This window comes from Phoca vitulina, unplaced genomic scaffold, assembly GCF_004348235.1.
Source record: "Phoca vitulina isolate PV1807 unplaced genomic scaffold, GSC_HSeal_1.0 scaffold31, whole genome shotgun sequence".
Lineage (NCBI taxonomy): Eukaryota > Metazoa > Chordata > Mammalia > Carnivora > Phocidae > Phoca > Phoca vitulina.
Window position 1 is genome coordinate 11,566,532 of NW_022589734.1, and position 13,001 is coordinate 11,579,532.

The window sequence follows — 13,001 nt, forward strand, 5'->3', positions numbered from 1 at the left end:
CATAATTCAGTATTTGCAAATACATTGCAAAACGATCACCACAGTAGGTCAAGTTAACATCCATCACCTTAGTCACAAAAATGTTTTTTCTTTGATGAGAACTTTTAAGGCCTACTGTCACGTATATTTTATTTGTACATACCCAATACAACAAGCAAGAGTCCGGCATTGACTAAGCTGGATTTGGGTTACAGTTCAGAAGAACCACCCCATGGGGGTGGGAGTAGTTAAGGAAGGTTTCGTGGAGCAAGCAGAGCTTAGGCTGAACACAGAGTGACAGGGACAAGTAATTAAGGTGGGAGGTAGTAGTTCTAGCGTCTTCGTTGGAACAGTTACGATATTTACTCTAACTCAATAAATAGGAAGTATTCCTATGTCATTTTGTGGGTGAAAACCAGCTCAGAAAGCCACAGTAACTTGCCAAGACCACACAATAGTGGACAGCAGAGTTGGGATCTGAATTCCCGTCTGATGCCCAGCCCATTACACCTGCTGCTGCCTCCTTCAGGGAAGTTTGGAGCAGGCAGGAGAGAAGGGGTATGGATAGTGTATACTACCTTCATAAAACCCACACTCTGCGGAGCTCACCGACAACCACTATGCGGTAAACCAAGCTGAGCTTAGAGTTCAGCCGAGCCAGAGCCGTGGGACTGCACAGCAAGCAGGGGAAGCTCAAGACAGCCAAGGCAAAGTGTTGGAGCTGATGATTCAGACGTGTGGGCAGAGAATACAACCGAGGAACTAAACCTGACCATGGACTAGAAGTATAAACAGCCAGGAGGAAGGACCAAGATACACCAAGTGTTCCTTAGTCTGGAGAGTGAAAATGTAAAAATCTAAATAAAATACACAGAATAGTTCTATAATATAATTAGTAACATCTGAAAAGAACTATAGACACAAAATGATCTTAGTTCTCTATTCTGCTCTTTTTCGTTGTTTACATAAAGAAAATAATTTGGCCCACAATTATAAAAAATAGAATGCTGTGGGATGCCTGGGTGGCTCAGTCAGTTAAGTGTCTGCCTTCGGCTCAGGTCATGATCCCGGGTCCTGGGCTAGAGCCCCACAGCGGGCTCCCTGCTCTGCAGGGAGTCTGCTTCTCCCTCTCCCTCTGCCCCTGCCCCCTGCTTGTGCTCGCTCTCTCTCTGACAAATAAATTAGTTAAAAAAAAAATAGCATGCTGTTTTTAATCTCTGTAAATGGAGTTGGAAGGAACAGATTTCTCTAGCAGATCATGCCCTTTTCTTCCTGTCTCCGCTTTTCCCACATCTCTGCCCCTCTTTCTGCTCCACTCTACCTACCCTGCGCAACCCAGCTTCCCTTACTCCACCCCACCGGATAGACAGTACCAAGGAAAGTGCCTTCTCAAGCCCTCACTGTCCCATCTCCTGTTCTGGAAACCCCTCTGGTTGTGACAGAGATAAGAAGTAGGAAAGAGGCTCATCTCAGCGTCCATGTGACTAACAGAGATTAACTTTCATAGAACTAGCTGGTAATCACTAGTCATAAAAGTCTGTGGTATGTGCCTGCCACTTCCTAATGTCCACCTCCATACCTAAATCCTACGCAGCCTCTCAAGACCCGATAAACATCCTGCCTTTTGAAGGGAGCCGTTTCCTAGTGCTCTTTCATAACTACAGCTCCTCATCTGCATAACAATTCTCATTTTATTTTTTTTTAAAGATTTTATTTGTCAGAGAGAAAGGGGGGGGCGTGGAGACAAGCAGGGGGAGTGTCAGGCTCAGGGAGAAGTAGGCTCCTCACGGAGCAAGGAGCCTGATGCGGGACTTGATCCCAGGACCCTGGGATCATGACCTGAGCCGAAGGCAGACGCTTAACTGACTGAGCCACCCAGGTATCCCACAAGTCTCATTTTAGAATTATTATTATGGCTGTAACTGTTATTACAACTAACATTTACAGAGCACTAAGCCTTTTACATGCATTCACGTATTTAATTCTCAGAGCAATCTAATGATATAGATGATATTTCTAACAGTTTTACTGAGGTATAATTGATATACCTGCACATATTTAATGTGTACAATCTGATGTGTTTGGACTTCAGCAAACACCCACGATGCCATCACCACAGTCAAGGTAATAGACACATCCACCATATAGGTGATATTATTATCCCCAGTTAAGGCCTGAGAAAAATTGAGGCACAGAGAATAAAAAAGTTAAATATTTGCCCTAAACTGCTACCCTACCTCCTGTTACAGTGTTATGGATTGAACTCTGTCCTCCAGAAGATATGTTCAAGTCCTAACTCCTGAGACCTGTGTGACTGTGACCTTATTTGGAAATAGGGTCTTTGCAGGTATGACCAAGTTCAGATGATGTCATACTAGATCAGGTGGGCTCTAGTCCAGTGACTGGTGCCCTATATAACAAGGGGAGATTTGGACATAGGGACACAGGGAGGAGAAGCCGTGTGAAGATGAAGGCAGAGACTGAGGAGAGGCATCTCCAAGCCAAGCGATGCCAAAGATTGCTGACACCACCAGAAGCTGGGAGAGAGGCAGGGAACAGACTGTACCCTAGAACCTCAGAGGGAACACAGCCCTTCCAACACCTTGATTTCAGACTTAGAGCCTCCAGAACTGTGAGAGAAGAATCACTGTTGCTTTCAGCCATGCAGCTTGTGGTACTTTGTTACTGCGGCCCTAGAAAACCAGTACACATGGTTTACTTTCTTGCTTTCCAGTTGTTTTAGATGGGGTGGTTTGACCGCCCCCGCCCCACAGTATATGCTCTGTGAGAGAGGGCCCAGGCCTTCTACTTCTACTCTCACTTATGCATCCACTTAGTTCTGAGTCATTAAATATAGATCAACTGGCACAATGAGTCAAGCACATATTACAAAACTAATACAGCACCTGAAGTTGTTTTCTTTTGTCATGGTCCTGTAAATGTTCACCACATTTGTCAAGGAGAATAACTGTCCCAACCAAAAGATAGAAACAAATACTTGTAATGAGATTATCTTTGGGACATAAGTGTTAGCTCTACATCTGTGTCAGATATCTGCCTCCAACAATATCCCTTGATGATAATATGGAGTAAGTAAATACGGAAGAGACGAGGGGACACCCAGAAGTCTACGAGGTGGCCTGCCAGTCAACTTAAGCTTGTGCCACTTTTAGTAAAGGAAAACAGATTCTTGATGGCCCAGATGCTAGACTCCCTGTCATTGTGGAGGTCACCTGATCCGGTTGTCAACAGTCAATCTTACAATCTCCTCGCTACAAAAGAACTTTCCATAAAACAGACCAGAGCTGAGTAAACTACTGCAAGCCTATCCTTCCGTGACCCCCATCCACATAATTCCAGATCATGGTGATCTTAGTGAACACAAAGCTCAGTGTGAACTCGGGTCAGAGAGACCGCTGTTTCACTCTCCAGTGGCAGTGTCAAATAGAAAGCCACAGACACCAAGAAACACCGCATGCCCAAGTCAGAGCACTGTGCCCTCCGTGGGAACCGTTCTCCTTCCCACGCACGAGAACTGTGAGGCAGAGATCAGTCATTAAAGCTTATCAGATACATTTATCCTGCCCTGCCTACCCCACAGGATCGTCACAAAGATAAAATGGGGGGGGGAGAGGCTACGTGAAAATTTTTAAAAGCTCCATACAGGGGCACCTGGCTGGCTCAGTTAGTGGAGCGGGTGACTCTTGATCTCGGGGTTGTGAGTTCCATCCCCATGCTGGATGTAGGCATTACTTAAAATCTTTTTTTTTTAAAGCTCTATACAATCACAGTATCATTATATTAAAATTATACAAATAGTCATTCATTTAGGATAGCTTGTAAAGCCTATATACAGACTGAAGTGGTCTAAATAATCTCTACGTGACTCTATTTAAAGATTTTTGAAAGACCGGAAAACCTCCTTTCCCTCCACCCCCTACCCAACAGTGCTGGGGAAATAACCTGTAGAGAACCACAGATTTTCCACAGTCTGTGAACCAGCAGGGCTCAAGTGAAACAAAGCATGTTGTTTGGGAAATATTCATCTGCAAGCTGTGTAGTGTGACTAAGATGTCCCCGGCGCCCTGAGAGGCGCTGGAGGGGACAGTGCCCCACTGCGAGATTGAGGTGAGGGGGATGGTCGAGTGCGCAGGCGCGCAGGCGCTCCAGCCACAGCCTGGGCAGAGCGAGCGCGCACCGCTGAGACACGCAATCGCAGAGACTACGGCTGACTGCGCAGGTGCGGAAGGTGGGCGGTGAGTGGGCGGCGGAGAGAGGAGAGGAAGTCGCGGAGGGCAGGACGGCGGCGACTGCGTTGGTAGCCAGCGAGGCACCGAAGCAGAGCACCGCACCGCGCTCCGTCCCTGCTTGCGGCCCCAGGACTTTCATCCCAGGAAGGTTGAGCAGGAGAAATGAGGCTTTCTGGATGTTCTGGGAGAAGGATATCAAAGGTGAGGGAAGTTAAATCTCTAAATGTTGAGCACCATCCTGTTTAAAAACACCAGAAGTGACGAAACCCTCTTCCACGTGAAGTTCTCGAGTCGCTTACTTACCTCGAGGTCCAAACATATTGTCCAAAAAAGCACTGATTTCATCATCAAAGGCCTTTAGATGCTCCTGAAAAGATAAGGAAAAAATGACTGAAGTGGGTTTTTTTGGGAAACTCTCAAAACAGACCACTACCAACAGAACAGCGGCCAGAATCTCCCAGTCCTAGCTTCAGGGATTTCGGCTGTAAAGACTTTAGGAAAATGGACGAGTTAAATGCAGCCTCACCCTTCACGAGCTTGTGTGGATTTAGAAAGAAACAATTTCCTTTTCCTTTCCTTAGGCAACAGGAGTTCTGGAAAACAGGCTTGGTACATTTAAACACTGAAGGGTTATTGACCTTAATTTCATTTCCCCCTAAAATGCTTAGAGGCATAAGCTTTCCCATGAGCAACGTCTATTGTTGCAATTAACAGAAGTTGTGTGCAAACAACAGGGAGGGTCTGTACCTACAGGATATAATGTAATTGTTAAATGAAAATTCAGCTGAGTTGTATTTTACAAAGCTGACTCTAAAGCTTTAAAGGTGACTTATTTTTCAAATAAGGAAATTAAGCACTATAGCTATTTTTTTCATAACCTTCATATTTTGTTTTCAAAACCTTTTCTATACATGAGTATGTATTTAATATCACAGTAAACAGCGTCACTAGGGTATATCAGATTATTACTGCCACTTTAAGTGGATTCGGGTTGGGATAGGAGAATTTCTGCTAAGAATCTTATGGTTGCGGTGTTCCTAGGAAAGGGATCTTCGAAGAGGAGTTTGGGGCCAGTGGATTGGTGAGCTGAGTGTGACAGCCCTCAGGACGTTCATCTAGAACATTCTGTATAATCAACAGCGGGAGTGCAGTCAACAAAGCATCTCATTCTCAAAGAAAGTATAAGTGCCAAAGAGGAGAATTAAGTTACTGGCATCTGAAAAGAAGATCTGTACTTTTGGTGATTGGCACCTACCATTTAGACCTATCTTTTTTTTTTTAAGATTTTATTTATTTGACAGAGAGAGAGACAGCAAGAGAGGGAACACAAGCAGAGGGAATGGGAGAGGGAGAAGCAGGCTTCCCACTGAGTAGGGAGCCCGATGTGGGACTCGATTCCAGGACCCTGGGATCATGACCTGAGCCGAAGGCAGACACTTAGTGACTGAGCCACCCAGGTGCCCCCATTTAGACCTATTTCTTGTTTGTGACTTTGATCCTGAGAAAATTTCAAGGAAACTTAGATCTTTGGGGACTTTAGGAAGCTTGGGAGAGTGGATGAGGATTAGTGGCTGACATTTGTTAGCACCTACACCTGCAGGACCATTTATTATTTAGTTGTAGCTCTATAAAAAGTATCTGGGCTAAACGAAGCTTGGAAGTTTTTATGCAGTGTTTTGGTTTCTATGAAGGACATCTTGGGGAGACCTCTAGACTTGAGAAAGGTCACCTCTCTCACATGTCAGTGTGACAGAGTAAGATTTGTGTTGCCATTAGAAAAGAGCAGATCAATCCTGAGGCCTCTCATTCTTGAGCAAAGAATGTTAACCTCACTGATGAACCCACCCTCATAACAAATTACCAATGAAATCTTCCTTTCATTGCCACATCCACCCACACATGTTTAAACTTTTTCAGTCTGTTTGCTATGGTCCAAAATCCATTTTCTCACATCTGTAGGTCTAAGAAAACTCTAACTAAAGGTTACAAATCTTGTATTAGTTCTATAATATTGCAGAAATTTAGTCACAGTGGAAGACCAGAAATAAAAGAGAGGGGAAGATATGGAGAGAGAGCAGAGTGGAAAAACTGAATAACAAAGGGCATTCCACACCATTACCCTGGTAACAAAACCAGAGGACACTATAAAAACAAAACAAAATAACACAACAACAACAACAAAAAACCCCAGAGGCCAGTATCTCTGATGAACATAGACACAAAAATCCTCAACAGAATATTAGCAATCGATTCCAACGACACATTAAAAAGAATCAAGTGGGGTTTACTCCAGAGATGCACGGGTGGTTCAATATTTGCAAATCAATCTGATATATCACATTAACAAGAGGAAGAATAAAAACCATATGATCATCTCAGTAGGTGCCAAAAAAGCATTTGACAAAATACAACATCCATTCATGAAGAAAACTCTCAACAAAGTGGGTTCAGAGGGTCCATACCTTAACATAATAGGGGCTGTATCTGAAAAACCCCCTAGGAGCTAACATCATACTTGGCAGTGAAAAGCTGAAAGCTTTTCCTCTAAGATCAGGAACAAGACAAAGATGTGCACTCTCACCACATTTATTCAGTATGGTTCTATGAAGTTGTAGCTGCAGGAATCAGGCAAGAAAAAGAAGCAAAAGGCATCCAAATTGGTAAGGAAGAAGTAAAACTGTCACTGTTTGCAGATGACATGATGCTACAGATGGAAAATCCTAAAGACTCCACCAAAATCCATTAAAATGGATAAATCCAGGAAGTTGCAAGATACAAAATTAACATACAGAAATCTGTTGCATTTCTATACACTAATAACAGAAATCTAAAAAACAATCCCATTTACAGTTGCACCAAAAAGAATAAAATACCTAGAAATAAATTTAACCAAGGAGGTGAAAAGACCTATACTCCGAAAACTTTAAGACAACTGATGAAAGTTGGTAAGATGCTGATAAACTGGTGACACAAACAAATGAAAAGATACACCATGCTCGTGAATTAGGAGAATTAATATTGGTTTTTTTTATTTTTTATTTTTTTAAATTTTTTTATTGTTATGTTAATCCCCATACATTACATCATTAGTTTTAGATATAGTGTTCCATGATTCATTGTTTGTGCATAACACCCAGTGCTCCATGCAGAACGTGCCCTCCTCAATACCCATCACCAGGCTAACCCATCCTCCTACCCCCCTCCCCTCTAGAACCCTCAGTTTGTTTTTCAGAGTCCATCGTCTCTCATGGTTCTTCTCCCCCTCCGATTCCCCCCCTTCATTCTTCCCCTCCTGCTACATTCTTCTTCTTTTTTTCTTTCTTAACATGTATTGCATTATTTGTTTCAGAGGTCCAGATCTGAGATTCAACAGTCTTGCACAATTCACAGCACTTACCAGAACACATACCCTCCCCAGTGTACATCACCCAGTCACCCCATCCCTCCCACCCCACCCCCCACTCCAGCAACCCTCAGTTTGTTTCCTGAGATTAAGAATTCCTCATATCAGTGAGGTCATATGATTTATGTCTTTCTCTGTTTGACTTATTTCGCTCAGCATAATACCCTCCAGTTCCATCCACGTCGTTGCAAATGGCAAGATCTCATTCCTTTTGATGGCTGCATAATATTCCATTGTATATATATACCACATCTTCTTTATCCATTCATCTGTTGATGGACATCTTGGCTCTTTCCACAGTTTGGCTATTGTGGACATTGCTGCTATAAACATCGGGGTGCACGTACCCTTTCGGGTCCCTACTTTTGTATCTTTGGGGTAAATACCCAGGAGTGCAATTGCTGGATCGTATGGTAGCTCTATTTTCAACTTTTTGAGGAACCTCCATACTGTTTTCCAGAGTGGCTGCACCAGCTTGCATTCCCACCAACAGTGTAGGAGGGTTCCCCTTTCTCCGCATCCCCGCCAACATCTGTCATTTCCTGACTTGTTAATTTTAGCCATTCTGACTGGTGTGAGGTGGTATCTCATTGAGGTTTTGATTTGGATTTCCCTGATGCCGAGCGATATTGAACACTTTTTCATGTGTCTGTTGGCCGTTTGGATGTCTTCTTTGGAAAAATGTCTGTTCATGTCTTCTGCCCATTTCTTGATTGGATTCTTTGTTCTTTGGGTGTTGAGTTTGATGAGTTCTTTATAGATTTTGGATACTAGCCCTTTATCTGATATGTCATTTGCAAATATCTTCTCCCATTCTGTCAGTTGTCTTTTGGTTTTGTTGACTGTTTCCTTTGCTTTGCAAAAGCTTTTTATCTTGATGAAGTCCCAATAGTTCATTTTTGCCCTTGCTTCCCTTGCCTTTGGCGATGTTTCTAGGAAGAAGTTGCTGCGGCTGAGGTCGAAGAGGTTGCTGCCTGTGTTCTCCTTTAGGATTTTGATGGACTCCTGTCTCACATTGAGGTCTTTCAACCATTTGGAGTCTATTTTTGTGTGTGGTGTAAGGAAATGGTCCAGTTTCATTCTTCTGCATGTGGCTGTCCAATTTTCCCAACACCATTTGTTGAAGAGACTGTCTTTTTTCCATTGGACATTCTTTCCTGCTTTGTCAAAGATTAGTTGACCATAGAGTTGAGGGTCCATTTCTGGGCTCTCTATTCTGTTCCATTGATCTATGTGTCTGTTTTTGTGCCAGTACCATACTGTCTTGATGATGACAGCTTTGTAGTAGAGCTGGAAGTCTGGAATTGTGATGCCGCCAGCTTTGCTTTTCTTTTTCAACATTCCTCTGGCTATGCGGGGTCTTTTCTGGTTCCACACATATTTTAGAATTATTTGTTCCATTTCTTTGAAGAAAGTGGATGGTATTTTGATGGGGATTGCATTGAATGTGTAGATTGCTCTAGGTAGGATTGACATCTTCACAATATTTGTTCTTCCAATCCATGAGCATGGAACGTTTTTCCATTTCTTTGTGTCTTCCTCAATTTCTTTCATGAGTATTTTATAGTTTTCTGAGTACAGATCCTTTGCCTCTTTGGTTAGATTTATTCCTAGGTATCTTATGGTTTTGGCTGCAATTGTAAATGGGATCGACTCCTTAATTTCTCTTTCTTCTGACTTGTTGTTGGTGTATAGGAATGCCACTGACTTCTGTGCATTGATTTTATATCCTGCCACTTGACTGAATTCCTGTATGAGTTCTAGCAGTTTTGCGGTGGAGTCTTTGGGATTTTGCACATAAAGTATCATATCATCTGCAAAGAGTGAGAGTTTGACTTCTTCTTTGCCAATTTGGATGCCTTTGATTTCTTTTTGTTGTCTGATTGCTGTGGCTAGGACTTCCAATACTATGTTGAATACCAGTGGTGATAGTGGACATCCCTGCCGCGTTCCTGACCTTAGGGGGAAAGCTCTCAGTTTTTCCCCATTGAGAATGATATTCACTGTAGGTTTTTCATAGATGGCTTTTATGATATTGAGGTATGTACCCTCTATCCCTATACTCTGAAGAGTTTTGATCAAGAAAGGATGCTGTACTTTGTCAAATGCTTTTTCTGCATCTATTGAGAGGATCATATGATTCTTGTTCTTTCTTTTGTTCATGTATTGTATCACGTTGATTGATTTGCGGATGTTGAACCAACCTTGCAGCCCAGGGATAAATCCGACTTGGTCGTGGTGAATAATCCTTTTAATGTACTGTTGGATCCTATTGGCTAGTATTTTGGTGAGAATTTTTGCATCCATGTTCATCAGGGATATTGGTCTGTAATTCTCCTTTTTGATGGGGTCTTTGTCTGGTTTTGGGATCAAGGTAATGCTGGCCTCATAAAATGAGTTTGGAAGTTTTCCTTCCATTTCTATTTTTTGGAACAGTTTCAGAAGGATAGGTATTAATTCTTCTTGAAATGTTTGGTAGAATTCCCCTGGGAAGCCATCTGGCCCTGGGCTTTTGTGTTTTGGGAGATTTTTGATGACTGCTTCTATTTCCTTAGTGGTTATAGGTCTGTTCAGGTTTTCTATTTCTTCCTGGTTCAGTTTTGGTAGTTGATACATCTCTAGGAATGCATCCATTAATTCCAGGTTATCTAATTTGCTGGCATAGAGTTGCTCATAATATGTTCTTATAATTGTTTGTATTTCTTCGGTGTTGGTTGTGATTTCTCCTCTTTCATTCATGATTTTGTTGATTTGGGTCATTTCTCTTTTCTTTTTGATAAGTCTGGCCAGGGGCTTATCAATCTTGTTAATTCTTTCAAAGAACCAGCTCCTAGTTTCGTTGATCTGTTCTACTGTTCTTTTGGTTTCTATTTCATTGATTTCTGCTCTGATCTTTATTACTTCTCTTCTCCTGCTGGGTTTAGGCTTTATTTGCTGTTCTTTCTCCAGCTCCTTTAGGTGTAGGGTTAGGTTGTGTGCTTGAGACCTTTCTTGTTTCTTGAGAAAGGCTTGTATTGCTATATACTTTCCTCTTAGGACTGCCTTTGCTGTATCCCAAAGATTTTGAACAGTTGTGTTTTCATTTTCATTGGTTTCCATGAATTTTTTTAATTCTTTAATTTCCTGGTTGACCCATTCATTCTTCAGTAGGATGCTCTTTAGCCTCCATGTATTTGAGTTCTTTCCGACTTTCCTCTTGTGATTGAGTTCTAGTTTCAAAGCATTGTGGTCTGAAAATATGCAGGGAATGATCCCAATCTTCTGGTACCGGTTGAGACCTGATTTATGACCTAGGATGTGATCTATTCTGGAGAATGTTCCATGGGCACTAGAGAAGAATGTGTATTCCGTTGCTTTGGGATGGAATGTTCTGAATATGTCTGTGAAGTCCATTTGGTCCAGTGTGTCATTTAAAGTCTTTATTTCCTTGTTGATCTTTTGTTTAGACGATCTGTCCATTTCAGTGAGGGGGGTGTTAAAGTCCCCCACTATTACTGTATTGTTGTCAATGTGTTTCTTTGCTTTTGTTATTAATTGCCTTATATAATTGGCTGCTCCCATGTTAGGGGCATAGATATTTACAATTGTTAGATCTTCTTGTTGGATAGACCCTTTAAGTATGATGTAGTGTCCTTCCTCATCTCTTATTACAGTCTTTGGTTTAAAATCTAATTTGTCTGATATAAGGATTGCCACCCCAGCTTTCTTTTGGTGTCCATTAGCATGGTAAATGGTTTTCCACCCCCTCACTTTCAATCTGGGGGTGTCTTTGGGTCTAAAATGAGTCTCTTGCAGACAGCATATCGATGGGTCTTGTTTTTTAATCCAATCTGATAGCCTGTGTCTTTTGATTGGGGCATTTAGCCCATTTACATTCAGGGTAACTATTGAAAGATAGGAATTCAGTGCCATTGTATTGCCTGTAAAGTGACTGTTACTGTATATTGTTTGTGTTCCTTTCTGGTCTATGTTGCTTTTAGGCTCTCTCTTTGCTTAGAGGACCCCTTTCAAGATTTCTTGTAGGGCTGGTTTCGTGTTTGCAAATTCCTTTAGTTTTTGTTTGTCCTGGAAGCTTTTTATCTCTCCTTCAATTTTCAATGACAGCCTAGCTGGATATAGTATTCTTGGCTGCATATTTTTCTCATTTAGTGCTCTGAATATGTCCTGCCAGTCCTTTCTGGCCTGCCAGGTCTCTGTGGATAAGTCTGTTGCCAATCTAATGTTTCTACCATTGTAGGTTACATATCTCTTCTCCCGAGCTGCTTTCAGGATTTTCTCCTTGTCTCTGAGACTCGTAAGTTTTACTATTAGATATCGGGGTGTTGACCTATTTTTATTGATTTTGAGAGGGGTTCTCTGTGCTTCCTGGATTTTGATGCCTGTTTCCTTCCCCAAATTAGGGAAGTTCTCTGCTATAATTTGCTCCATTATACCTTCTGCCCCTCTCTCTCTTTCTTCTTCTTCTGGGATCCCAATTATTCTCATGTTGTTTCGTCTTATGGTATCGTTTATCTCTCGAATTCTGCCCTCGTGATCCAGTAGTTGTTTATCTCTCTTTTTCTCAGCTTCTTTATTTTCCATCATTTCGTCTTCTATCTCACTGATTCTTTCTTCTGCCTCATTTATCCTAGCAGTTAGCGCCCCCATATTTGATTGCACCTCATTAATAGCCTTTTTGATTTCTACTTGGTTCGATTTTAGTTCTTTTACTTCTCCAGAAAGGGTTTCTCTAATAACTTCCATGTTTTTTTCAAGCCCAGCTAGTATCTTTAAAGTGATGATTCTGAACTCTAGATCTGACATCGTACTAATGTCCGTATTGAGTAGGTCCCTGGCAGTCGGTACTACCTCTTGTTCTTTTTGTTGAGGTGATTTTTTCCGTCTTGTCATTTTGTGCAGAGGAGAATAGATGAATGAGAGAACAAAATGCTAGCAGGGTAACAACGTCCCCAGAAAATATACTCTAAACAAATCAGAAAAGACCTGAAGCAGTGGGAAAAGAAAGGGAAAGAGAGATAAAAGAAAAAGAAAGAAAAAAGAAAAAAAGATAAAGATAAAAACAAACAAAAGCAGAACAAAACAAAACAAAACAAAAACAGAATGTGATCAAATGTGATCAGGCTGGATTATAGATCAGTGCCACACACTAGATTTTGGGTGTATTTTGGTCTGTTAAAAGAAAGTCCCTCCCAAAATTTTAAAGAAAGAAAAACTTATATATGTACAAAAATAAGGGTTGATATGATGAAGGGATGGAATATGATTATAAAAAATTTTATAAAAGGGTTTGATAAGTTGTTTGAAAAAAGAAAGAAGAGGATTAAAAAAAAAAAAGAAGAAAAAAGGGAGAGAATGTGATCAGGCAGGGG

General features: G+C 41.6%; 1 protein-coding gene across 1 annotated transcript in view; it reads right to left on the reverse strand.

Moving 5' to 3' along the window:
* ELOVL2 (ELOVL fatty acid elongase 2) overlaps positions 1-13,001 on the reverse strand; it is an 89,327-nt gene that overhangs the window by 18,482 nt on the left and 57,844 nt on the right. The window contains exon 2 of the mRNA XM_032424779.1: positions 4,533-4,596. Coding sequence (XP_032280670.1) covers positions 4,533-4,596 — 64 coding nt within the window. The remainder of the gene's footprint in view (positions 1-4,532; positions 4,597-13,001) is intronic.